Here is a 27055-nt window from a genome sequence, read left to right as displayed (position 1 = left end):
TTGTTGTTAATGTAGTAGCTAAAGTTTATGAACTGTCTAATCCGGAAGTTGTTTTCTTATTATATTCCGATTGGTCGATCACACGTTTTGAAAGGTTCAAAACCATTTCGCCTGTCTATTACTTTGAACACATTTAGCATCTACCTGAATATATATATTTTTTGGAATAATGGAAATAATATTATGCAAAATCCATGGTAAATATTTATGATTTTTCCCTAGGCAACATCCAAGTGTAGTATTATGTTGTTATTCTCTGCCTGAAGAAAATATGTGCTTTTCTGAAACTCATGCTAGCTTGCATGCTTTGCTAGCTAGTCAGGCAATTTAGCCGGTTAGGAACATAGCCTATTCAATTGAACATAGCTCAGTTATGTTCCCTTATCTCTTTCAGTCTTGTATTGGGAGATATAATGTGAGCCAATTGTCAAATAATAATGATAATAATATCAGTACTTATAATAACAAGGCTGTTGAAGTAAGACAAGCAGGAGTTTTAGTGTAAATTGTGTTACGCGTGTTTTTGATGATCTGTTAACTTGTACACACTAACCAGGCAGCACATGCATGCTAAAGACAGGAGTGAAAGAAGGGCCAAATAATGGTAAAAGCTTCTACGTGTGTGGGGACCGTCAAAAAGCTACTCCCTGTGATTTCACCCAAGTGGCTAAGTAAGTGCTCTCATGTCAGTTCATTGATGCATGCTGTTTTCTGTACACCTGTCATGAAGACACCCACCCTGACCTACTGACACATGACAGTGCCTAGCGTTTAATTGCAGTGCTGTGAAAAAAATCCAGTAATGTGGATAAGAGCTTGTTGTTTAGAGAGGTCGAAAGGGAATGGTGGCAAGAATCATGAAACCTAACAGGCAGGCCAAAAATAAGCAAATAATTCTTCAGTGCAGTGGTGTGTGCCGAACTGACATCAGGTTCCCCTCTTATCAGCAAAAGATGCAAAGACAGAAATCAACAATACTGGACAACAGTGATAAATATTTGCCAGGTCTGACAAGTCCTAGTTTCTGTTGTGTCATGCTAATGACTGTCAGGAGGTGGACCATGTCCTGCCTGGTGTCAACGGGACAGGCTGGGAGTGGTGTGGTGTTTTCCTAAAACACATTAGGTCCCTTGCAAATATTTCATTTACTTTCAGTAGTGTACTGTACTTTTAGCCAGACAGGTAATGTCTCAAAGTGATTCCAGGAACATGACTGAGAGTTTAGTTAACTTGAGTGGCCAAATACAACCTTCTCAAGCACCTTTGGGATGAAATGGAATGGGGCTGTTCGCAGCATGAATCCACCACTTTCCAATGTGGAGCAACAGTCCATTTATCAACATCCCTATAAAATGTTTGACACCTTGTAGAGTAAATGCAGTAATTCAGACAGTTCTGGATGCAAAAGTGGATTCGACTCAGTACTAGATGGGTGTTACTTCTTTACCTTAAATGGCTGTCAAGTGTACATCGCAAAAGATATTGGATGGTGGCATTCTCTAAAGACATCTAATAAATAATACCATACCTAAGCAACACTGTAATATACTGTAATATGACTGATCTGTTAATGGCTGTCTTCAGTATCCCATCCTCCCATTGCCTGAATCATGAGGATTCCATGGTAGAACTCCAGAGTCTCATTCTCAGTCAGCAGCAGCAGGGCTACAGGTCTGTAAATATGTGCATGTTTCATTTATTCTAAACAGGTTGCTTTGAATGATGGATGATAGCCCTGCCATCATCCATCAGCATTTTGCTGCTCTAATTGTGTGGATAACCCTTATAATCTCAGTAACTATCCTATTGCTCTAATATGCGCGTCTATAGTGAACAAAAATATAATCATACCGTGTGAAGTGCTGATCTCAAGGTAAGGGCCAGAATCTGATTCTGTCTCTGGGGGAGAATTTGTCATTGCTGCTGTAACAATAGCTGTGGTCTACTGTTGGTGTGTATTCTCTTTACAGGTTGTACTACCGGTGTGTTTCGGGAAAGAAAGCAGGTCAGAGGTGGTGTGGTAATATTCCCTGGACTGCGGTAAGCACCTCTATCTCCTGGTAATGCTGAACATTTGGTATACAGCGCCAGGCCCTTCTTCATAACTTATTAAATGAATAGCAAACATTTGTTAAATCTGACCATTATAAATATGTTGCTACTGCTCCACTCTTCCAGCCACACACAGAGAAACGCAGCCCGTTGTCTGACAGACAGCTACAGCTTCAGTCCTCCTGCCTGCCCCCAGAGAGAAACCCCTTCAAGGCCTCTGGCAAGAAAGACCAGACCTCCGAGTGGAGGAGACTACAAGATGGAGAGAGGCGAGTGGTTGAGGGGGAAGGAAGGAAAGAGAAAGGAGGCAATGAAAGATGTGACAAGAGTGGAGGTAAAGAAGGAGAACATGGCCGAGCTGTAGAGGAGGAGAGGGAGAAGTCTAGTCCCTCGGAATGTTGGAGAGACAAACCGCTTCCAACAGGGATGAAGGTAAAGAAGAGAGTCTCGGATGAGGAGAATGAGAAAAGTGCTGAATCGTCACCTGAGGAGAAGGTAAAGACTGCCAAGGAGATGAAAGACAAAACCTCAAGCAAAGAGGTCCACGGGCAGGCTGAGAGAAGCAGAAACTCCAGCCCCAAGCCCCAGGATGCAGAAGACACACACAAAGCCTCGAAGAGTCGTCATGCGGACTTCTCACAGGAACCACCAAACAATGGCCTCAGGGATTCTGAAAAGCATGCTGGGAAAAAGACTATCCCAGGGAAGACGAGCAGCTTGTCAGATGTAATTGGCATTACTTCTAATGACACCCAGCTACCTAAGAGCACAAAGACGACCAAAACTCTAATCCCACAGTGTGACGAACCAGCTATGCCAGTTTCCACAACATCCAAACATGATAAGGGGACAGACAAAACATCTGCTTCATCACATCCGAACCAGGGCGAGTCCCATCGAGCCAAGCCCAGTGATGATGATGATGATGATGATGATGATGTCCAGTTTGTGTCGATGCTGCCAGGTACAAAGACAACTTCTCCAGCAATGGCCCCAGTCCAGAAAACCCTGACCTCCTTCCCAGGGTTCCAGACTGCTTCTCGGGTCAAAAGTCAGCAGGAGGACCCCAGAGCCCGGCACAACCAGCTCACGGCCCAGCTCAGACAGAAGAAGGTGCGTGCGTGCATGGAAATACAGCCATTTACGTGTGTGTTAATGACTGGTCTGAACACGCTCAGTGTAAAGTATTAAGAGTTTATTTTTAAACTGTGTAACTTGGTGTAAATGGGAAGTCTTCCTTCCCCTCAGGCCACACTGTCTGCGGTGAATGTCTCTGCTTTGCCTGATAAAGGAGAGAGGTTGAAGAGTCAAGTCAAAGAGCTAGAGGATGCACTGGAGTCTTTGTGTCTCACTACTTCCACTGAGCCAGGTAAAACCCTAGCTTGATACTAGACTTTTGCAGACTGCAGTGTCATTGTAAGGAGATCAACCGTTGTGTTTTGGGACGGTCTGTTTTCAGAGCCCCTTTGTGGTGAGGATAATGTCACGACGACAGCCGCCCCAAGTCAGACCAACCCGTTCAGCCGCCCAGGGGGAGCTGTCCTCCTGCCTGTCGCTCCCCCACCCCCCCAGCACCAGGCCGCTGCTAACTCACTGGGGTTGCAGCTCAGCCAGGGTTACACACCCAGTTATGGAGGTGCAGAACAGGGTCACGCACGCTCTATGTTTGTCCGATGTTGGAAAAGTCGATGGACATTGGGAGGAGGGAGGAAACGGGGAGGGTTCAGACCGGGATTGACCAGCCGGTTTCAGTGGTTGATGTGTGCTTGGACTACCAGACTGTTGGCCCCATCTTTTGGATTTCCCATTGCTGACTATTTCTTAAAAATTCAGTTTCTGAACATGACATTTCTCATTTGTTCCTTTGTCTCGTCAGTAGTCAGATGTCCATTTTCGCTTAGTAACTCCCCCCTGTCCGTCTTTGTCCAGCAGACCTCCAGAACCAGGCGTTCTATGGAGGCAGGATGACGGAGAACCGTCTGCTAGCGGTGAAGAACGCCACTTCAGAGGCCATCAACCACCTCCACAGCTCCCTGGAGTCATGCCCCGACCCAGACACTGAGGTTTTAGACCCCAAAGGCATCAAGGTGAGACTTCTACACACCCGGGTTGGTCTCACTTTGGGAAATACACTTATTTTCCAGTTCTCTTCGATGCATTTCAGTGACAAAATATTGGAATTTAAATTCAATTTTGGTTCACCTTTTGAATTGACTGGAATGGATATCAAATTGACTCTAATTGTTACTGTAGTGTCTGTGGGTATGAAACCCTAACCTAATGAGATTATTGTAATTGGTCAGGTACCTCTACTGGCCCACCAGAGAAGAGGACTGGCTTGGCTGCTGTGGAGAGAGACCCAGAACCCCTGTGGAGGAATCCTAGGTAACATCTCTTTGGATGTTGCAGTAGTACCAGTGGTTTTGGAACGTGTTGAAAGACACATTCTTTTGGAAACATTCACAAGATGTGCGAACGTTTTTCCTCCAATCCTCAGCTGATGACATGGGCCTGGGAAAGACCCTCACCATGATCGCTCTTATATTGGCCCAGAAGAAGAAGAGAAAGGAGGAAGAGGAGAAGGAGGAAGAGAGAGACCCTAAACTGTCCGTCTGGCTCTCCAAAGATGGTCATATCAAAATGCATCTTCTCATATAAATAACTCAATTGGCCATGCTTGACTTAAGTCTTATAATCTTACAAAATAATCCTTTTATATATTTCCTATGCCCTTGGATGTTGCAGACTCTAGCTTGGTGGTGTCTCAGGGTACTCTGATTATCTGCCCTGCCTCTCTGGTGCATCACTGGAAGAAGGAGATTGAGAGACACGTCAAGAGCAGTCGTCTCACTGTCTACCTGTACCATGGGCCCAACCGCCAGAAGAGTGCCAAAGTGTAATACACACACACACACACTCCCCTGTCTCTTTGACTTTAACACACTTCTATAACCTTGGAGACCTAAGTCTTTTTCTGTGATAGGCTGGCTGAGCATGATGTGGTGGTGACCACCTACAGCCTGGTCTCCAAGGAGGTCCCTGTCCAGAAGGAGGATGCGGAGATACCCAGCAAAGACTCTGAGGATGTGGTGAATAGACACACACACACACACACACACACACAGGTGAACCATGTGAAATGTGTTCAGGGTTCTGATATCACCTCCCTCCCCCAGCCGTCGGGCCTGCATCCCCTGATGCGGGTGGAGTGGGCCCGCGTGGTGCTGGACGAGGCCCACAACATCAAGAACCCTAAGGTGCAGACCTCCATGGCTGTGTGTAAGCTGAGGGCCAAGGCCCGGTGGGCTGTTACCGGGACCCCCATCCAGAACAACCTGCTGGATATGTATTCCTTGCTCAAGTAAGGACATTCGTACATAACTCTTTATAACATAGACCCGACAATGGGGTTGTGGATGTGACCTTTCCTGAGTTTTATGTTTTTCTTCAAACAAAAGGGAATGTAAACAAGAAACCAGGCAAGCCTAGTTCGGCCGGCCCGCAATAGAAAGCGTTGATCGTGGCTGCCCTCTCGAGATTCGAGCCCAGGTCGCCCACATGAAAGGCTGTGTCTTTAACCACTATGCCACAGAGCTTATTGCGTGCCAGTATTGCATATTGACATTATATAATATTGTTGTGCATTAATATCATTAAGTTTGAACTATCGTGTTACACTGAGTAATGTTTCTTATTACATTTTACCTCCACCACAAATTGGTGGAGGCTTTTGCCACTGGCCGTATTAACGGCTTATAAGCCATTCGTAAATGACATTGATACAATAACTACTGTATCAATATAGGTGACAATAACTGCCTTTTACATCAAGTGAAAAGATGAGAGAATCGTGTGGCCAACGAAGCGTTTGACTATCCTGAAGAAATACTAAAACATCCACCAGAAATAGTTGCAATATAACAGTAAACTAGTAATGGCCGTTCTTCTAGCAGAAGGATATTATGCTAGCAGCGCTAACTCAGATTTTCTTTTCAAAAATAAAATCCATCGTTGAATTATATTAGGCGATATAGTTAACAATCTAGTCTGTCTATCTAGTCTGTCATTTAATGTTTAATGTCCGTTCCAATGTTGTTCTTGTCTGTTGTTTTTTTTAAATACTAGGATTGTTAACTATATGGCCTTATACATTTCAGAAATTAGTTTTTTTTGTGATAATGAAAATCTGAGTGCTGCCAGCATAATATCCTGCTGCTAAAATAACGCTAATGAAGCCATGTTTGGCCATCACAACAGTAAACACTTTCATTTTAGGCTTCCCGTTGCTACAGAAGTTTGTAGCCAGCAACGTTTTTGTCTGTTCTGAACAAATCCTCTTTTATCAACAGCTAATTAGCCATTTGTGAATGACATTGAGTATCTATCAATGTAGGTGACGATAACTGACTTTTGTCAAGTGAAAAGACAGGAGAATCATGTAGGCAACCAAAATGAAGCAAATCAAACGGGGGGATAAAAGGCTTCAATAAACTGGAAAAACAGGAGTTTTGCTCTCAATCTAGCTGAAACACTCTGTTAAAATAAATAATTATTATTTGATATTCAGTTCAAGTGCCTTATCTCTAATAATTGAATCAGAGTGAATAGGGATTAAATGCATACAAAATGTGTTAAACAGTTGATGACCATTTTATTTTATGTTAGATATGGTGCTGCCTGGGGTGGGGGTTCAGCTGGCCAGCCCTGCCCTATTGTACATGTCCAATCAGAATATAGATCCTCCACAGTGTAACGTGTCTGTTTGTCAGGTTTCTGCGCTGTGCTCCGTTTGATGAGTACAAACTGTGGAAAAGCCAGGTGGACAACGGCTCTAACAGAGGAGGGGAGAGGCTCAATATCCTGACCAGAACCCTGCTGCTCCGACGCACCAAGGACCAGATGGACTCCACTGGGAAACCCCTGGTACATGACACACACACACAAGACACAGACAGACACACACACAGACAGATACAAACAGACGTTAGCCACACACACATTCACATACACACACAGACATACAGTGAATATAGAAAGTCTACTCATTCCTCTTCAGCTTTCTAACGGACACCTGAAGGTTTTGTGGCAAAATTGCCTGGTATTTGGAACTGTTCATAATTCCCTCCACCCTGAGTAAGGCGCCGGTTCCAGCTGAAGAAAAAGAGCCCCAAAGCATGATGCTGCCACCACCCTCCTTCACTGTGGGTATGGTGTTCTTTGGGTGATGTGGAGTGCTGTTTTTGTGGCAAACATACCTTTTGAAGCACACATCCAGTGCTTGCCAGAAATTCCTACAGTTCCTTTAATGTTGCTGTAGGCCTCTTGGAAGCCTCCCTGACCAGTTTTCGTCTCGTCTTTTCTTGGTCCAGTTCTTGGTAATGTCTCTGTTGTGCCATATTTTCTCAACTTGATGATGACTGTCTTCACTGTGTTCCATGATATATCTAATGCTTTGTAAATTATTTTGTACCCTTCTCCTTACTGACATCTTTCAACAATGAGATCCCTCTGATGCTTTGGAAGCTCTCTGCAGACCATGGCTTTTGCTCTTAGATGCAACTGATAAAATACTGATCTTTATTTGTGATTAATCAGAGTCACTTTAAATGATGGCAGGTGTGTAATTACTTCTATTTAACATGAGTTTGAATGGGATTGGTTAATTCTGAACACAGCCATGTCCCCAGTTATAAGAGGGTGTGCACATTACAAGTGGAAAAAGTTCTGACATGATTTATTGTCGTCTCATTCTTTTACATCACAAAAACCTGCCATTTTAACAGGGTTTTTAACAGTAGACTTTTTATATCCACTGTACACACACACACAGACTGTAGCACATATATTTTCAGCTTAGTTGATTTCCTCCATTTTCTTTCCAGGTGAATCTGCCTGAGAGGACATCTGAGGTGCATCGCTTGAAGCTGTCTGTAGATGAACAGTCTGTTTACGATGTGGTGTTTGCACGGTCCAGGTAAAATCCATGTCTGACTTAGTATCTGGAACTACTGGGTTGTGTGGTGATTGCACTAGGGCTTGTGATCGACTGAGTTCACATTTTCTCTCCACTATGTCTAGGTCCACTCTCCAGAACTATCTAAAGAGACATGAAGGAGACAGTGGTAAAAAGGGAGATAACTCTAATCCATTTGACAAAGGTAAGAGGTTAAACTGCTTTATATTTTTTTAATTATTTGTTAGAGAAAAGGTTTGTGAACATTTATGGAATTTGAAAATGTAGTTTTCCAGGCCAGGAAAAGTTCGGGTTGATTATCAAATTCAAGAAGTAATGGAAATGTATATAATAACTTCAGTTAATTTAAATTATTCAGCCTAAAAAATTCTAAGCAAATAAAAATTAACTTATTTGTAAGGATTGGAATACGAAACTCATCGATGCCCAAATTACCAGCATCTATGCAATTTGGCTGTTGCTTAAGAAGAGGAAGACCTTCGGACATTATAGCTGCATGTAGGCAGAACTAACCTAAAATATGATAGAGAAGTGACTAAATGGGTGGGAAATTAAAACCCCTTCTAGCTTGGCACTGTATCTCAGAAACTGTTTAGCTTTTAGAATGTATAAACAATTTTCTTTTAGTTTGGGTTTTGTTCAGACACAGTGAAATGAGTCATTCCAATCAAAATATTGATTTTTAAATCAAAACAATTAAACAAAGCTTTTCTTTTGGATTAATATCAGGCTGCTGTAGTTGATTTGGGCATCCAAATACCTTCTGTTCATCCTGAAATGCAAACTGTTGGTAGTGAAGCTAAATATCACTGAAGTGGAAGAGTTTCATCTCTTAAAGAGTTAAGAAATGTTTGGTGCGTGTGTGCGTTAGGTCTTACTGAACGAATGGGGACCAAATGTCCCAATGAGTATAGTAAAACCAGAAAAAATTGACCTAATTGGGACCTTTTGCCGGTCCCCGTGAGGCAAAAATCAATTTCCGGCTCAGGGTTTAGGTTTAGGGTCAAACTTAGGGTTAGGGTTAAGTTTAGGGCAAGGGAGCATGCAATTTAAATTTTCTGGTCCCCATGAGGGTAGCTGTACAAACTTGCGTGTGTGTCTGTGTGTATCCCCTCAGTGGCCCGTGAGTTCGGTGTGTCCCAGCCAGACCCCGGGTTCTCCTCCCAGCAGTCCCAGGGCCCCACCAGTGCTGTTCACATCCTGTCTCTGCTGCTCCGACTCCGGCAGTGTTGCTGCCACCTCTCTCTGTTAAAGAAGGTAACCAAGCTGTGCTGCTCTCCATGAACTTTGGGGTCTATGAGGGTTTCATCTGTTTGACCTGCTGCTCTTATTTATGGGTGTCAGTTCTTACTGTGTCATGCTCCGTAGTCTCTGAGTCAGTTATGAGTCTTACTGTGTGTCCTGGGTTCTGTTTGTCTCTTCTTTAAAGACCCTGGATTCTTCAGAGTTGCAGGGGGACGGAATCACCCTCTCCCTGGAGGAGCAGCTCAACGCCTTGTGCCTGTCTGCAGACACCTCGGGTCCCGACCCCAAAGCAACGGTGTCCCTGAACGGGAGCCGATTTGCCTCCGATCTCTTTGAGGACACCCATGAGAGCACAAAGGTGACATCTACTGCCGCCTGTAGACTTGAATGTGTCTGTGTTTGTAGGGTTGTCCTGTTCATTATCTAGTACCCTTTTTATTCACTGCTTCACATTCTTGTGTCAGATTGCTGCCATTCTCAAAAAGCTGAAGGAGATACGGCAGAATAGCGAAGCTCAGAAAAGGTAAAACCTTACATTTGGCTAATTTAGACTAGTTATTTAGTAAAGTAAGTAAATCAGTTGAAATTTAGCAGTCGCTTTTATCCAGCACGATATAAAGGTAGTCTATTCATCTTAAAGATGCCTGAGGAGGCATCTACACGTTACAATCATATTTAGTACATTTATTCAAAATAACATATTTACCAATATTGTTAAGGTTTAAAAAATAAATCCAGACTACCGGTTATAGAATGTGTCGTGAATCCTTTTTCACGCTGTAATAGTCATTTGAGTGTCTGTCCGCCAGTGTTATCGTGTCCCAGTGGACCAGCATGCTTCATGTCGTGGCCGTTCATCTGAGGAGAATGGGCCTGAGCTTCGCGGTCATCGACGGCACGGTCAACCCCAAGCGTCGCATGGACCTGGTGGAGGAGTTCAACACCAACCCCAAGGGGCCACAGGTCACCTATAGCCAAAAAACACCAGCACTGTGGTCCACCTGTAGGCTTTAAATCCAGTGTAATGGCATTTAATTTACACAGCGGCCTTCTGTTTGGATTGTCTAGGTGATGCTTGTGTCTTTGTGTGCTGGAGGTGTGGGCATTAACCTGATTGGAGGAAATCACCTCTTTCTCATGGACATGCACTGGTAAGACACAAAGAGAAACACACACCTCCCATCAGCATCTGAGCGTTCTTTTGGGATTTTTACTGGCTGTTTTTCTGACAGGAACCCAGCTTTGGAGGACCAGGCCTGTGATCGCATCTACAGGGTGGGCCAGCTTCGGGATGTCACCATCCACAGGTAGATACACGCTCCACTGACCACAGCTCAGACAGGACAGGAGTACATCTGGGTGACGACTACAAAACCACTGAGCAAAGATGAATGCTGATGTGATGGATTGTGTGTGTGACCCATCCTTCTCCCGGCAGGTTTGTTTGCGAGGGCACAGTGGAAGATAAGATCTCCACCTTGCAGGAGCGGAAGAAGGAGCTGGCACAGAAGGTGCTCTCTGGGACAGGAGCATCCTTCACCAAGCTCTCCCTGGCTGACCTCAGGGTCATTTTTGGTGTCTGACAACTAGGGGACGGGACCAAGGTGTTAACGGTGTCCAACCCCAGGAAATCTATTGTTTGCCAGATCTATGTCACAGTGAATTATTGGCTCACATTCACCGTATGGCTTGCTGTGTATGACTCTGGCAGATGTTTCGCTCGCTGGTGTTCTGAGGACTGTTTTTCCATTGTCACACAGTATGGCTGATGTAGTTGGCACTCCGATGCTGAACGGGTCTTGAATACCATCCGGTGGCATTTCTTAGTGCCTGAGGCCTATTAAGTGTTGCCAGGACATGTTTTCCATACTGTGTTGCATGTGTAATGAGAAACACTGTCTGTTACTTGATGGTTATGTCGCCTTGTCTTCTGTGTCTATGCTGGATCCAGTGGGTCATTGTCCTGATTTTTTTTTTTTATAATTTTGTGTTAATACTTTATTTTGCTGTCATAGTGTCATTTTTAAATAGTAAAATAAAATTATTCACTACATCAAATTGCTAAAATGTTTTATCATTCAGTGAGAATGCCCAATGCATTTTTTCTAAATATTTTTTTGGCAGATTAAATTCATATGAAAACATACAGTAGTATAAATAAGTATCCTACTGTTGGACTTAAAATCAAGGTTGTTGGAATATCTCCATGGTTATTTAATTAGTCCTGAACTAATTAAATAATTGATGAGATCGGCATTGTATGTGCCATTATCTGGATATCAACTGTGGGGTTGCAGTAAAATAAAATGTTTGTTCAGGCAAGCATTAATTAGTTCAGGTGTAACATTTGGCCTAACTTTTCATATAAGTTAAAGCATAGATCAGTCACATTGTAGTGACATCTGAATAGCATGGACAAAATCCTTGAGGATCATCTTTACATCGACACCTAATGGGAGGGGAAGTCTGGGACTTCTGTGAAGAAATTATTTTCCTTATCTCACATTTTAAGCTTATTGTGTAATATGTTGTTTATTTTTTGCATAATCTATGAGTAGAATCACTATCAGACAGCAGATAGCCATGAAAATCTAATTTGGAAATGAGTGGTTTTGGTGATGATCTGCACATCAATGACAGAACACAATTATCTGTTTTGGCTCGAAAGTGACCCTTTTACAACCAGTGTAAAACAGCCCGGAGTGTATCTTCAAATGTTTTAAAATCTCGGGAGACTCAATGATAGCTGTCTAGTCATGACTGTAACACAAGCCTGGCTAAACCCAGACTGCACTTCATTAAATAATACAACTTCTGGAAACAAGTACTTAGTATTTCTTACGCCGGAGTATGTGCACCGGAGTGGCTGGACCACCTTAGGCCATGAGAGTTACATGGTTTGTCTGCCTGCATGTCTGTCATTCTTTCATTGGTAAGCATGTTGTTAGTTTCTATATTGTCTTTCCAATCGAGGTGGTAATGAGGATAGCCTTGCTTGATATTTGTAGTAGGCGAACGTAAATGCTTACACGCGCACTACCTCTGTTCGGATCGACGTTCATTTAGAACACTGGGCGTGGGGTATTGACGCGAATTCTAACCGATCTGTACCAGGAACAGGAAGTTGACTCTCTCTTCCAGGCAAAGCAATAGTGTCAAGTTTCTTTAACTACGCGATATAATCACCACGGACAAATATTGGGCTGAAGGTAAAAATTGTTAAGTGTTTCTTTGCAGGTTTAAGAATGTAGAACTGTTGACAAGTGCCACCATTTAATTTGCAGCCAATTGTTTTTGTCCGAAGTTGTTGTCCACGAATGACGTTTTATTTTTAACGATGTTTGTGTATGCTTATTTCACAAGTGCCACCATTTAATTTGCAGCCAATTATTTTTTTCCGAAGTTGTTGTCCACGAATGACGTTTTATTTTTAACGATGTTTGTGTATGCTTATTTCACATAAATAGCGTTCTTTATGGTGAAATGGAACGTCATTATCATTCCTCTTCCATTAATACTTGCCTGTCTTTTGATATGTAATATGTCGGGTTGTGTTTTCTCTCATTCAACAGCCATGGCTTTGTTTGACAACTCTTTTGTGGTTTTGGAGCTGAAGAATTTGCCTTACAAGGAGAAGATGAAGCTGAAGCTGGCAATAATTGAAAATGGAGGCATAATTTCCTATGTGGTCAATAAGCAGGTCTAGTTCAACCCAACTCAGAATCACTTGAATATAACATTTTCAGGTTAAAATATCAAGATTATGGTCCTTTCAGAATTCAGTTGTTGAGCATGGATTAATTTGCAAATTGCAGTACCTGACACAATGGATTTGAATGTTCTTTTTAAATTAAGTTAGAAATCAATAATAAATGTATATCAATATTCAACTGAGATGTGAAATGTGGAAGTATCACTTATTTTACATTTGGCTTTTCTAAACAGGATAAGCAGCTGTTTAATGGAACGAATGTACAAAGTTGTCTTGACACGTTGCAATTTATTTTCAAGAGTTTGGAATTAGATGAATTCACATTTAAATTCAGATAAGACACTAGCTCTGTTAAGCATTTTGGAGTTATTGATGCTTTCATGCTTCCTCCCTCTCCTTTCTTGTCTCCCCCCACCTCTCTCCCCCACAGTGCACTCTGGTAGTGACGACCAGTGTGTCTTGTCTGAGCTCCAGCCGGGTGCGGAGTGTGGAGAAGTACCAGACGCCGGTAGTAGGAGTGGAGTATGTGTCACGCTGCCTGGAGGAGGGAGTCCTGCTGCCTGTAGAAGAGTACTGCCTGGACCCCATTCCCTCTCCTTTCATTCCCAGGCCTTTCTCTCCTCAGTCTGGTATGAAGCAGACCTTTCCCGTTTCAGTCAGGGACAACCCAGTCCTTTCCCGTTTCAGTCAGGGACAACCCAGTCCTTTTCCGTTTCAGTCAGGGACAACCCAGTCCTTTTCCGTTTCAGTCAGGGACAACCCAGTCCTTTTCCGTTTCAGTCAGGGACAACCCAGTCCTTTCCCAATTCAGTCTCTGCCACTTTCAGATGTGCTTAATTGGTGAAAAGATATACAATATTACACAATATAATATAGCCAAAACTATGTAGAACTTAGGCAGGGAAATTGACTCAGTAAGAACCTGTGTTCATATTTCATTGTAAATTGTAGATCATTTATTACCTAAGTAATATTCAAACAATGTTACTGTCCATTTCAGACACCGCCACTTTCTTTGCATTCAATGTTTGAGGTGTGTATATTTTCTATGGAAGGTATTTAGCTCCACATACAGAAATCAGAGCAAGGCGTTGTCATCCTCTTACACAATCACCACAGGGAATTTCTCTGGCCATGTGAGTTGTTCTCTGACGGTCAGAGATTATACAAGGTCATGTAGGAATAAAAACTGTTGAGATTCCTTGCAAAACTAGCTAGATCTTATTTTATGTCGCATGGGACAGACTGGGTGTTGTTAAGCAGGGGACAAACTCTGTTGTTCTTTGTGATCCAGGAATAATGATTAGGCAAATAAACAGTTACTGGCCAGGTGGCTTTAAACTATTTTGTACAGTACCATAGGTACTGGACAAACTGAGCTAGCCTCTATAATCTTGAAGCATTCTTCTCTGACACAATCACAGTTGGGCTTGTCTCCATAGATACAGAACCTGATATGTTGTCTATGGGCGTTTCCCTCTGTTCCCACCACATTGACTCATTTACCCTGAGTTTACGGTTAATCCGATAGGCTTCGGCTGACAGTTGTTTTAAGAATGGACAATGTGGTTGTGTGTTATCGCGAATGTTATTGAGTGTGTTAAAAAAGGATCCTCTTTTGTCAGAGGTGTGTTTTGTTTGTGGATGTTCAACATAGACCTGTACTTTGACCTAGGGTTTGTGCTCTGTGTTCTGTGTATTTGAAGTATTGACGGTGACAAGCCACTCAGCTGCAGAACAGAGGTCTGAAGTTCAGACCCTAACTCAAGTCGATCGGGCGGGGAATCAGAAAAGAACAGGAACATACCTGAACAAATTCAGGTGTGGACCTACTAACTAAACATCTCACGTGAATAACTGCTCGACTAAGTCATACCTTTCCTAATCTACATAGACTGTCATGCATTGGTATGAATTAGGCCAAATCTCTTTCAGCCAAAAGTCTTTCCTGTAAACTCTGTCCCTGTATCTGGCCATTAAAGCATAAACAATTTAATAACAATTTTAATAAAGCAGCTACAGTACGTGACTTGCATGTGTTTTCTTTCAGAGTATACACTGAAAATGACCAGGATATCCCGATCTATCCTGCTAATTTTCACGTGGCCAAATACTCAATCTTTCAAAAGGTATGCCCACGCACCAGAAATAAGTCTGTGTTACTCCATCCTGTTCAGTGACATTCAGTCATGTTGTGTTCAGTGCCTTTCTGTGTGTGTGTGTGTGTGTGTGTGTGTGTGTGTTTTCTAGGCTAACTGCAACACATGGTCAGTGGTGGAGCTTCAGAGTAGCAGAAGTGAGGCAGGACAGCAGCAGTACCGTGTGGTGAGGTACTGGAGAGAGGAACATGCTGCTCAGGTGAGCTTCGTTCTTTATGGTCACTGAGTTGCTGGTATTGACTAGTTATGTGACGTACCTAATTAAAACCCGGCTGTCTTCGTTAGGGTGAACCTCCGTTTACTACTGTGTCTGTCCGCCCGTCTGTCAGTCAACAGCTGTGCAGGACAAACAGGTGTTCCCCTCCACCTCAGAGGAGGCTGTGGAGGTCTTCCAGTCTGTCTGCCAGGAGCTGCAGGTCAAAGGTCTCACGCAGTCGACGACCCTCCCACCAGGGGCTCTGGACCTGGGCTCTGCCAACCTGCACCAGGTCAGGAACTCCGCCTCATCTTTTGATGAGGCGAAGGAGTACGATAATGCCCTCTTTTCGAATGTTTTAAATCCATCAAAGATTGACTACATTATAACACTCCGGGTTTTATGATTGACAGCTTCTACTTGAGGAGAAGCTGAGCTGCAGCAGCGTCTCACAGGAAGTGGGCGTGTTTGTGGAGCTGCTGTGGGCAGAAGCCCTCGGTTGCCTAGACAACGTCCTCAAGGTTCCGATCACCAGCCTCAGTCTCAATGATGTAAGTGGTCTGTGTTTGGGGGTCTGTGTGTGTGGGTCTGTATGTGTGTTCACTACAGGTGTATTGTTGTTGTGTAGGTGAGCAGAGCTGAGGGGCTGCTGCTGCAGGTCCAGAAGAGCCTGAAGAGGAGACGTGGGGGGGAACCAGACACTGAGGTTGCCTCTTTGATGGAGGAGATCTACACACTCCTGCCACACAAAACTGATCTGTCCCGCCCCCCTGTCCAAACTAAACTCATCTCATCACTGCTGGATCTCTGTCAGGTAACACAGCCTGTTCTACCAAGCATGTGTTACAACAGTGACATGGGAACAAGTCCATCCTGTAGTTGTAGAAGTGAGGATGTCAGTATCTCTGAGGTGTGGGAAGAAAGAAAATAAGACAAAATCAAAAAACAAAACATACAATTTTGTTGTAGTTAATCACAGATGTGCTGAATGTGAGTGAGGCCATGCTGAGAAGCCCCACCTCTTCCTGTCTGGGCAAGTACCGTGCCTTGAGATGCAGCATTGAAAGAGTTCCCCCTGGCCCTGAGTTTCTGTCAGTCACCAAATTGCTACAGGACAGGTACTGACCTACTCCAGTGTGTTGTGACTGTGTGTGTTGTGACTGTGTGTGTTGTGACTGTGTGTGTTGTGACTGTGTGTGTTGTGACTGTGGCTAACTGTCTCTGACAGACCGGTGCAGATCATGCAGGTCCTGAAAGTGACCCGAGGGGTGGAGCTACAGATGTTTAGGGAGGAGCTTGGGAATGTTAAGCCCCTCCTGCACTCCTCCAGTCCCAGCAGCTTTGTTGGGATCCTGTCTCGGTGAGCAGTGATTGATATTTGATTGATATAGATTGATATTTGCGATTGATATTTTGAGCGTGACTGACGTGATATGTTATCAATTGTCTGTCGCTAGGGGTCTGTTGCTGCCCAGGGTTGGAGTGGAGCATCATGGGATTGAGAGAACAGACATTGGGAACTTGGGCGGGGGCATCTACTTCAGTGATGCAATGAGGTTAGTAGTCAACATTATATACAGACTATAGGCTGTTGAGACCCCTTTATCCTGGTAATATTAGTCTGAAATAACAGCGTAGAGCACATTATCTGTTCATCATTAGTCTCTGTGTATCCTCAGTACTAGTTTGAAGTACTCTAAGCCCAGTGAGACTGATGGGAGTCGGCTGCTCCTGGTGTGTGATGTGGCGTTGGGGAGCTGTAAGGACCTCCAGAAGAGAGACAGCAGCCTGACTCAGGCCCCCGACGGGTACCACAGTGTACATGGGGTCCGCCAGACCTCCAGCACAGCCTCCGAGTTTGAGGTAACACTTTGTAAACGGTTGCCTGTGTTACTTATACACTGTGTGTGTATGTGTGTGTGTGTTACATATACACGGTGTGTGTGTCTTATACACTGTGTGTGCCTGTGTTACTTATACATTGTGTGTGTGTTACATATACACGGTGTGTGTGTGTGTTATACACTGTGTGTGCCTGTGTTACTTATACATTGTGTGTGTGTGTGTGTGTGTGTGTGTGTGTTACATATATACTGTTTTTGTCACTTATATACAGTGTGTTTGTGCTACTTATACACTGTGTATTTGTATTACATAGACTGTGTGTGTGTGTGTGTGTGTGTGTGTGTGTGTGTGTGTGTGTGTGTGTGTGTGTGTGTGTGTGTGTGTGTGTGTGTGTGTGTGTTCTAGGATGATGAATATGTGGTGTACAGCCAGGAGCAGGTGAGACTGCACTACGTGGTTCAGTTCAGACTGGAGGACGACCAACTCAAGGACTTCCTGCCCAACATCGATACTTCTTCTACTGAGCTGCCTCTCTCTGTCTCCTCCTCTGATCTCTGTGAGCACTTCGTTCAACATACTAATGTCAACATGTAGTCACAACATTTAGTCACAACATGCTAACAAACGGGACCACTTGTAAATAGCTGAACCAGATAAAACAGAGGAAGTTAAAGTGTGGAAATATAGACCAAATTTAGTATGTGTACAGTTTCTTTTGAGGCTGTTATTGACGACATGTCTGTCTGATTGTAGTGTCTGGTGGTGAGGAAGAGGAGGGTGTTGGGAGCTCTAAGAACCCTCTAGAGGAGGTGACTGCAGGCCTGTTGGACAGCTCTGGACAACCACTCCCTCTACAGGCCGTCCACGTCAGGGCTAGGCTAATGGATCTGCTCTCCCAGGTTAGACTAGACTGAACCAGACTGGGAATGGACTAGAATGGTTTGGACCTGATCCTACTTGACTGGACCAAAATGGACTGGTGTAAAGCAAACATCTGTGCAATTCACGTGACCACTTTTCCACATTTTCTCACATCAGTTCAAACATTCAGGCATTTTGTTTAGGATGATTTTCCACTTACCTATCTACACACCATACCTGATTTTCTTTTTGTTTTTTAAAGCGGGAAATTAAATTATTTTTTAAAATACAGCAGTGATACATAATAATAGGAACGGTCTCCGCCCTCCTAAATAAATAGTTGGTGGAACAAACTTTGGAATTAATTACAGCTATAAGTCAAGTGGGATAGATCTCTAACAACTTTACACACCTAGATTTGTCAATATTTGAAACCGTTTCAGGCTTTGTGAAGTTCTTTGGGCAGTGTCAGTTGCATTTAGGTTGGGGCTCCGACTGGAAACGCATTAGTCTTGTATTCCTTAACCACTCCTCTAGGTTTAGCGCTGACGTTGTCATGCTGAAAGGTGAACTTCTGTCATAGGCAGGTTTTTCCTCAAGGACGTTCCTTGTTATTGCTCCATCCACTTTCCTTTTATCCTGACCAAATATCTCCATACCATGTATGGGATTCTGTGGGTGATGTGGCATGTCAATAATAACCTTCACTGATCTCAGCTATGACTGCTATTAAAGAGTGGTGGAGACAATTATTTAATAACAATATTATCCGATTATTATTTCAGTTTTATATTTTTTTTAAGTATAATTTCACAATAATAAAACAATCCTCCTATTGGCTAACAGGTCATCGTCTTCCAGACGTACACCAATCAGAGCACCGTGCCAATCGAAGCCAAATATGTCTTCCCGTTGGATGACTCTGCGGCTGTATGTGGCTTTGAAGCCTTCATCAATGGGAAACATGTAGTGGGACAGGTAACTCCCCGCGCCCTCTCAGCAGGACTGCGATCCACATTGGTAGTGTTGTGTTGTCAGCGGTTGTGTCTCTCTGTCCCAGGTGAAGGAGAAACAGCAGGCGCGTAAAGAATATAAACAGGCCATCGAGAAAGGCCATGGAGCCTACCTAATGGACCAGGACGCCCCTGTACGTCTCTGCCCACCGCCGTATCTCTCTGCTGACGCATGCTCTGTCCCTTTCTGGTCGTCAGGAGACGCAACATTTCAAATCTAAACATGTTATGCAGTGTGCATAGGTCAGGTGTCATTTGAAAGATGATTTTATTGCGGCGGTTGGATTTCGGCGCCTGATTTTTAATCTCTCACTACGGGTCACGTCGGTGATGTCATCGTTCCGCTGGCTCAGGATGTGTTCACCATCAGTGTTGGGAACCTGCCGGCCGGTGCCACCGTCCTTATCAAAGTCACTTACATCACCGAGCTGGTCGTCACGGACGGCACGATCAGCTTCTCGCTGCCGGGGAGTGTGGCGCCATGGCAACAAAGTTCAGCACTCAACCAGAGGACTCAGGTAGCGGAGATTCACTCACTGGCTGGATGAATGGACAGACATGTTATTTATGATGTGCTCCGGTTTGTATCATGTTGTGTTTCTGTATGTGTCTTAGGTGACCTTGGAGAAAGTGTGTGTAACCAACCTGGATTCCCGGGGGTGAGTGGCCCTCTAAACCGGCTCAACGGAGGGAAGAGACATCAGTCCTGTAACGTTCATTACCTCTGAGATCCTCTTTTCCACAGTACATCCATGCACTGACCAGTAGTGTCTTCTCTGTCCTCAGGGAGTTCAGTCTGGCCGTGTCAATTGAGATGCCCAATGAGATCATCAACCTTCATTGTGTCGGCCACAAAGTCATGATCAAGGTAACATAACAGACGGTGTGTTGTGTGTTTGTGAGATGTGTGGGGCATACCAGATGACATCACCGGAATGACCCATAATAAGAGATAAAAAATCAGACACTGAAATCAAACCATAGGAATAAGATCATCTTTTAAAGGATACCTGACCTATGCATATGACATACTAATCCCAGAGAACAGACTGCAAGGCAGTTGTGAAGACATGTCCGGGTGAGTCTCTCGGTCCGGACGGGTTCCTGCTCTGCTTCGGTCTGGCTCAGATCCACCTGCCCAGGATGTGGGTGGAGAAACACCCAGACAAAGACAGCCAGGTGAGTGTATATCTCTCCCTCCTCCATCTTTCTAGGACATCTGGCTCTCTATGTCTCTGTCCTTCCCAGTGTCTATTCATGTCGCTACATTCTTCTCTCCAGGCCTGCATGTTGGTTTTCTACCCAGATTTTGAGCCCAGCTCCTCCTCTGGCTCCAGTGAGGTGATTTTGCTGGTGGACTCATCTGAGTCCATGAGAGGAGAAGCTCTCAGGAATGCCAGGAGAATCGCCCTGCAGCTCCTTAATAACTTGGAAAAACACAGTGTTCAAGTAAACACCATCTTCTTTGGCACAGGTTGGCTTCAATTTGATTTGCCTCCAAAAGGATCAGTGTTTTGTTTAAGTTGTTAGTGGTGTTAGAAAAAACAGCCCCATGGTCTTTAATCTGAAGAAGCATGTATATGTGACTAGGCATTTACTGCATGTAGGAAGGTTTAAACATGCACATCCAACTGATCAGTTTCAATCGTCGTCCGTTTGTGCGTTTTATCTTACTACATGTCTTTGTTGGAGCATTATCAGAGTTGCAGACTTTCTTCTATCATTACCATTGTTTACGACATGTACCCAGGAGACACCGACGCTGCATAGCTATCTCCGACTTCACTTCTTAGTCGGCCAGTTTCTGTTCTGTTCAAATATCTATGAAATCTTAAGAGTTGAGAGAAAAAAAAATTATACAATTTTTCAACTAAAGAATGTAAGCCTCATGACCACCAAAGAACACAGCAGCTTTAAGGGTTTTCCAGCTGGGTCTCTGACTCGTCATGCCGTTATGCTGCCCCCTGGGGGTGAGATGTGGAAGTGTTTCTTGGATAGAGGTCTATGTGCTAACCACTCTTTTCTACAGTTCCTTTTTAATAACACTGGGAAGTTGTTTTTGTTGCTTACAGTAATATTTTCCCCATGATAATCATTACCAAATGTTGTCTGAACATCTCACAGACCAAAAAGAGGCCTTTATTTCTGCTCAACCTGTAGTCACGGCCCAACAGATAACAAAGAAGTTCATCATGGTGAGTTTTGGCAAAAGAATATTCATGTCAGATTTATTTTTTAGAGCACATAAACAGCCTATTTATTGTAATGTAGCCAAAATAATTGCAGTGTAATTCACCTGTTACTGTCGTGCCTGGTTGTATTCTGACTTCCCTGCTGTCGACGTTAGTCCTCCCTGCCTGTTGGAGGCAGCACTGAGCTATGGAGGCCCCTGCGCAGCCTGAGTCTGCTGCCTCCGTCGCAGGGCGTGAGGAACTTGTTGCTGCTCTCGGACGGACATGTCCAGAACCAGGCCCTGACCCTTCAGCTGGTCAGAGAACATGCCCAGCACAGTCGCCTCTTCACCTGTGGCCTGAGCCCAACAGCCAATCAGCACATGTTGAGGGCCCTGGCCCAGGCAGGGGGAGGAACCTATGAGTTCTTTGACACTAAGACGATGCACACCTGGCGAGAAAAGGTGACAACCCTGTTACACACCAACCTCCTGCAGATATCTATATAATGTCTTTGGTTCCAACGCAAACATCTTTTAGTTTTGACATAATGATTTAGCAGATGCATGCGACTTACAGCAGTGAGTGCGTGAATGTTTTATTCTTTAAAACGTATAACATGTAAACGCTATGTGTGTCCTTAAATACCCAAATACGTCCTTTTATAAGCAGCAGATTTCTCTGTATCACGTTGCTGGTCTATCCATGTTATAGACGTAAGTGTCAATAAACACTGATGTAAAATACTATGTTACATGGCATTCAGATGGCTAGGGCGCCAAATGGTTATGGTTAGGGAATCTTTTTTTTATGGGATTACAATTTGGTCCAAAATAATTTGTTGTATGCGTGCATGTGTGTGTTTGTGTGGGTGTCAGGTGGCGAGTCAGGTGAAGCACATGATGTCTCCAGGCTGCAGCTCTGTATCTGTGAAGTGGCAACAGTTTAACCCCAGAGCCCCTCCTCCGGTCCAGGCCCCTTCTCAACTCCACGCACTCTTCTCTGACCACCAAACCTTGGTCTACGGCTTCGTACCACACTGTACACAGGTACTGTCACTGATGTGTGTGTGTGTATGCGCGTTGTGGACAGAGTCTAACTTGTCTTGGTGTCTAATGCTGTAGGCCACTCTTCTTGGAGACGTTAATGGGCAGGACATTGAGACGATGGTGTCCACTACTGAGCTTCAGAAGACCAGGGGCACGGTGAGACAACCTCACTGTTCATATATGGTTAAGCATAATTATGCCCAAGTCGCACCTGTGATCAACCTGTGTAATAATGTGTGTTTCAGTTCCTTCATAAGCTCACAGCGAGGGCTGTTATCAGGGACTATGAGGATGGCTGTCTCCACATCAACCAGGCAGAACATGAGGTCTGTGGAAATGTTTCACCAATGTTATTTCTGCTTTGTTAACAGCAGGTGACGACTAATAGTCAAATACCTTTGATTTATTTTGTACGGGTTGTGCATATTATCTGTTCCCTACCCGGAGACAGTTTTGTTATACATATAGTATCAATTCTCTCAGGGGAAGAAAGCAGAGCTAAAGTCCTTCATCATTGAGCTGAGCAAAGAGTTCTCCATCCTGTCTCAGTTCACCAGTTTTGTGGCCATCGAGGAGAGGGTGTGTCTGCGAAACACAAACATACACACATGCGTATCGACCACACAGAAATAAGAGTGTGTGTGTGTGTGTACATGTTGTTATATAATATACATAAACACATATATAAATATAATAACATGTTCTGATGAGACTCTCTTCCTCAGGACTCAGAGCAGCCTGATGTGGGCTTCACAGATATTCCCAAACTCATCTCCGATGAGGATGTTGACTTTTTACCTTACCTCAGCTGGAAGGACGGTGTGCATGAGGAGGGTGTGGATGAGGAGGGTGTGGATGAGGAGGGTGTGGATGAGGAGGGTGTGCATGAGGAGGGTGTGGTTGAGGAGGTGTACAAGGGGATCTGTAAGTTTAAGGGGGGTGAGGAGGTGTTGGATATGCGTTCATGCTATTATGCCTGTGAAGAGGAGGAGGACTATGAGGAGTCGGGCACACGTGGATTGATGGAGTCCGTTGGTCCCTCCTTCGGATCTTCAGAAGAACTGTGTGATTACTCGGTAATTATCTTAATTTTTTTTTTGTTGCTCTGAGTAAAACTGTTCCTGTCAATTTACTAACTGTTGTTTTCCTTCTTTTACAGCCCCCACGGGACTGTGACATCACAACGATGGAGGATAGTTCTTCTTACTCTTCAGACAGTGACCCCCCCCCCACTGCTTCTCCTCATCGTCAGCCCCAGTCGATGCTTGGTGATGCTTTTCCCTCTAGGCTTCATCGTCAGTCCCAGTCGATGCTTCGTGGAGCTTTTCTTTGTGCTTCTGGTCCTCCTTTTCCCTCTAGTCCTCAGCCCCAGTCCATAATTCTTGATTCTTCTCCTCCTCGTGCTTCTAAACATTGTAAATCTCCTCGTCTACTTCTGGCTTCTGATCCTCCTTCTCCCTTTAAGCTTGGTCATCGGTCTTTCTTTGTTGCTCCTTCTCCTCCACCTCCTCCTCAGCCCATTCCTCCATCTATTGATTATAATATCCTTTGTGATGCTGTTCCTTTTTCCTCTATGCCCTCTCGTCAGTCCCAGTCTGCCTCTGTGGCTGATGTTCTTCCTCTTTCTTTTATGCCCTCTCTTCAGTCCCAGTCTGCCTCTGTGGCTGATGTTCTTCCTCTTTCTTTTATGCCCTCTCTTCAGTCCCAGTCTGCCTCTGTGGCTGATGTTCTTCCTCTTTCTTTTATGCCCTCTCGTCAGTCCCAGTCTGCCTCTGTGGCTGATGTTCTTCCTCCTCCGACCTCTGTCAACGGTTCTCTTTCTCTTCACCTGATGGAACGTTACCGCAGTTCTGTACTTACATTACCCTCACCTACTGCTGCCTGGTCAGAACCGCTGGGTAGGGCCATGTCCCAACTCCCAGAGCCCATTCAGTGTGACTTACCAAAGGCTATGGGGCTGAACTACAGTCCGTCTCCGGTTCACCCTCTCCCTGATCTCTCTGGGGAGGGTTTCCAGAGGAGCTGGACTAATGACTATTTCCGCGGCTCTGAAGCCAGTAACCCTTCAGTTCCACTTTTGGTGTCATCTGGTAGTCCATTTGGGTCTTTAGCAGGTACTGGACCAGCTGGTACTGGACCAGCTGGTGATGGAGAGTGGCCTTCACCTCTAGTTGGCCGTACACTAAGGAAAAAGTCAAAAATGGCAGCCATGTCATACAGACCACCTCAAGGCACCTTGTTTGGCTCCCGTTCAACCAGTTCTATGACTACAGGCACCTTCTTTGGATCTCCAGCTTTAACGAAGGCTGTAATCTCAACCCAACTTCCAGAGGCTGCATCTAAATTCAGACAATGGTTGAGTTCTGATTAAAAAAAAAATGAATTTGTCACACAATAGTGAATTAGTCAAACAATAAATCACAACATGTTGACTGTGTCTTTCAGGACTGGTGCTTTTCATACTACTCTTTATGTAGTGAAATGGCCAGAAATCTTTGCCCTCCAGCACTCAGTGAGTACATTGACATTTTACTTTATTCAAGTATAATTTGCATAGAACATTTAAAATTGTTGATAGAAAACATAGTTAGCAACATGTGTATTAATGAAGAAGCATGGGAGCATATCTTATATGGTAAATCACATCAGGAAATGCATTTTACAAAATATATGCATGCATACACATATATAATTACAGATATTTACGTGCTTATACTACAGCATTTTAATATGTTTGCATGTTCAGATGACCAGCAGGTCAATACATGCATGTAGGCTGTGTCCAGAGCCTTTAAACAGACCCCAGATCAGCAGACATTTCATTCTATTATTTTTGGCTGTAGTGTCAGTAGCTGGGGAGAGGGGAAGAGTACATTTGTCACATTTCTTCCAGGAAGGGTACTGGGAGTGTTCTGCCAGCTTGGGTTCCCTCATCGGTGTGGATTTGGACTACTTTGCAAATGTTGTCTTGAAGGAGAAAGGCATCGGCTCTCTAGGTAAGCTACTGTGGAGGCAAATTATAGAGGACACCAGGTCTGAGACCCGGTTTCAGGTTCTCTGAGAAAAATGACCAAAACATTTGGTGTGCTTGCGGCGTGTCGTCTGTGTGTGTGTGCCAGGGGTGAGGGCCCATGCTGACATCCTCAGGCTCGTGGCCAGCCTGCTGGTACTGCAGCTGATGAGGGTGAGGGGGCACGAGGTGGGGAAGCTGCTCCTCAGCCTGTTCCGTGTGGACCTGGATCACTCACCACCTCAGTCCAGGTGGGTCTCAATGGTCCTCCACATGTGGTGACTCAGTCTCACCTGTCCACAGTGGAGGACATGTCAGTGTTGTTCAAGTGTCTGGTTTTGTTTGGTGTATTAGTCTATTTGTGTGTCTGTGTCTACATAGTGTTTCCAGTGTCTTGTCTACATAGTGTTTCCAGTGTCTTGTCTACATAGTGTTTCCAGTGTCTTGTCTACTTAATGGGTTTCCTGTGTCTTGTCTACTTAATGGGTTTCCTGTGTCTTGTCTACTTAATGGGTTTCCTGTGTCTTGTCTACTTAATGGGTTTCCTGTGTCTTGTCTACTTAATGGGTTTCCTGTGTCTTGTCTACTTAATGGGTTTCCTGTGTCTTGTCTACTTAATGGGTTTCCTGTGTCTTGTCTACTTAATGGGTTTCCTGTGTCTTGTCTACTTAATGGGTTTCCTGTGTCTTGTCTACTTAATGGGTTTCCTGTGTCTTGTCTACTTAATGGGTTTCCTGTGTCTTGTCTACTTAATGGGTTTAATTTATGTTTCCTGTGTGTGTTCTTCCAGGAATGACCACTGGGAGGCAGTAAAGAGGGCTGTGGACTGGGTGCGTTGGGCAGACAGGGAGTATCCGTGTGTGTGCAGCAGGATGGAATTTGGCTGGGACTGGGAGTCGTCCACACGCCAGCTCCTGGGCATCGACCCCCCAAACCCCCTCATCTCCTGGGGAGTGAAGGCCCAATGATAACCTCAATGTCTGACTGTCAGAAAGTGGAATGTGTATGCCTTTTGTAATTTCACAAGGTGGAAATCTTACTTAAAAATAGAGATCATAGCCTATATAATGTGCTATTAAACTGAATAAAAATCCAGTTAAACTTCAGTGTTTGCAGCGTTTGCTATGTTTGTGCTGTTGTCACAGCTGGTTAGGCAAAACTCAACCATTGAGGTATATTTTCTCACATAATGTGCATTTGTAGGCAATATCAACATTGTAAGCAAAACATGATATGTTCCATTGATCTTATTTGATATGGTGATGTGTTTAGGATACAATAAGTTAAAGAGGCCGTTTTTGTGATTTCCTCATCAGTTAATATTAGCTTAAACACATCAAATAAGGAGAGAACCAGGCGCAGGACGCAGTATGAATTCTGTGTTTTATTGTTCAAAGCAAAAGGCCGCCTTAAGCCCATGAAGAGTGAACTGAGTACAGCAATAATCTAACTCCGGACATAACTCAATGAAAAGGAACACAGCAAACCGTAAAATGTGGCTTAAGGTACAATGCTACTGGAACAGAACGCTTGCAAACAGAATACAAGGAACAACAATGAGCAAAGACAGGGGAGTCAGAGGGAACAATATACACACATATAATGACCAATGGGAACCAGGTGTGTAGATGGGGACAAAACCAAACCAGGAATGGATAATGACTAGGATTGGGGGCTCTGGCAGTTAAAAGGCCGGTGACATCAACCGCTTTTTTTTAATCTGTTTGGTGGAGTTTCTTATTTGAAGTACATGTACCTATTTGCCAGA

The 27055-nt window shown here is 44.2% G+C and overlaps 2 protein-coding genes across 5 annotated transcripts; both read left to right on the top strand.

Annotated features, from left to right (window-relative positions):
• The first annotated feature begins 83 nt into the window (after positions 1–83).
• Positions 84–11307, top strand: ttf2 (transcription termination factor, RNA polymerase II). Of its 2 annotated transcripts, none has more exons than XM_010880305.4 (23): positions 84–197; positions 557–671; positions 1585–1671; positions 1971–2040; positions 2179–3165; positions 3301–3421; positions 3512–3688; positions 3982–4139; positions 4356–4437; positions 4550–4681; positions 4798–4948; positions 5036–5141; positions 5229–5413; positions 6822–6975; positions 7935–8026; positions 8131–8210; positions 9144–9283; positions 9456–9629; positions 9736–9794; positions 10081–10234; positions 10340–10422; positions 10504–10578; positions 10710–11307. In XM_010880305.4, the coding sequence occupies exons 1-23, from the start codon at positions 170–172 to the stop codon at positions 10852–10854; spliced, it is 3555 nt and encodes a 1184-aa protein (XP_010878607.2). In that variant the 5' UTR covers positions 84–169; the 3' UTR covers positions 10855–11307. The 2 variants fall into 2 exon arrangements, with proteins under 2 accessions (XP_010878607.2, XP_010878608.2); XM_010880306.4 differs by having other exon boundaries at positions 3985–4139; positions 10710–10854.
• A 1045-nt stretch (positions 11308–12352) lies between these two features.
• parp4 (poly (ADP-ribose) polymerase family, member 4) lies at positions 12353–26393 on the top strand. Of its 3 annotated transcripts, none has more exons than XM_034286830.1 (35): positions 12353–12480; positions 12844–12971; positions 13414–13612; positions 14690–14804; positions 15034–15112; positions 15234–15341; positions 15472–15630; positions 15752–15889; positions 15967–16152; positions 16308–16456; positions 16567–16698; positions 16796–16894; positions 17018–17201; positions 17589–17739; positions 17937–18082; positions 18891–19022; positions 19105–19191; positions 19411–19575; positions 19673–19716; positions 19844–19925; positions 20099–20236; positions 20339–20531; positions 21182–21252; positions 21405–21692; positions 22107–22277; positions 22353–22433; positions 22523–22603; positions 22761–22856; positions 23003–23353; positions 23437–24277; positions 24404–24632; positions 24723–24789; positions 25171–25273; positions 25397–25538; positions 26078–26393. In XM_034286830.1, the coding sequence occupies exons 2-35, from the start codon at positions 12846–12848 to the stop codon at positions 26253–26255; spliced, it is 5511 nt and encodes a 1836-aa protein (XP_034142721.1). In that variant the 5' UTR covers positions 12353–12480; positions 12844–12845; the 3' UTR covers positions 26256–26393. The 3 variants fall into 3 exon arrangements, with proteins under 3 accessions (XP_034142721.1, XP_034142722.1, XP_010878606.2); XM_034286831.1 differs by having other exon boundaries at positions 23437–24281; positions 24408–24632; XM_010880304.5 differs by having other exon boundaries at positions 23437–24632.
• The last annotated feature ends 662 nt before the right edge of the window (positions 26394–27055 follow it).

The sequence above is a fragment of the Esox lucius genome, chromosome 16, assembly GCF_011004845.1.
Source record: "Esox lucius isolate fEsoLuc1 chromosome 16, fEsoLuc1.pri, whole genome shotgun sequence".
In the NCBI taxonomy this organism is placed as follows: Eukaryota; Metazoa; Chordata; class Actinopteri; order Esociformes; family Esocidae; genus Esox; species Esox lucius.
Note: the sequence above shows the minus strand (reverse complement) of the source record. Positions and strands in the feature narration are given on the sequence as shown.

What these genes read in the sequence shown, in the direction of transcription:
- ttf2 (XM_010880305.4), top strand. Translation starts at nt 170, where the DNA reads ATGGAAATAATATTATGCAAAATCCATG. An exon ending in GATATGTATTCCTTGCTCAA is followed by an intron (nt 5,414 to 6,821) that starts GTAAGGACATTC and finishes TCTGTTTGTCAG; the next exon opens with GTTTCTGCGCTGTGCTCCGT. An exon ending in CTCTAATCCATTTGACAAAG is followed by an intron (nt 8,211 to 9,143) that starts GTAAGAGGTTAA and finishes GTATCCCCTCAG; the next exon opens with TGGCCCGTGAGTTCGGTGTG.
- parp4 (XM_010880304.5), top strand. Translation starts at nt 12,846, where the DNA reads ATGGCTTTGTTTGACAACTCTTTTGTGGTTTTGGAGCTGAAGAATTTG. An exon ending in TGTCTCCTCCTCTGATCTCT is followed by an intron (nt 17,740 to 17,936) that starts GTGAGCACTTCG and finishes GTCTGATTGTAG; the next exon opens with TGTCTGGTGGTGAGGAAGAG. An exon ending in TCAACCAGGCAGAACATGAG is followed by an intron (nt 22,604 to 22,760) that starts GTCTGTGGAAAT and finishes CAATTCTCTCAG; the next exon opens with GGGAAGAAAGCAGAGCTAAA.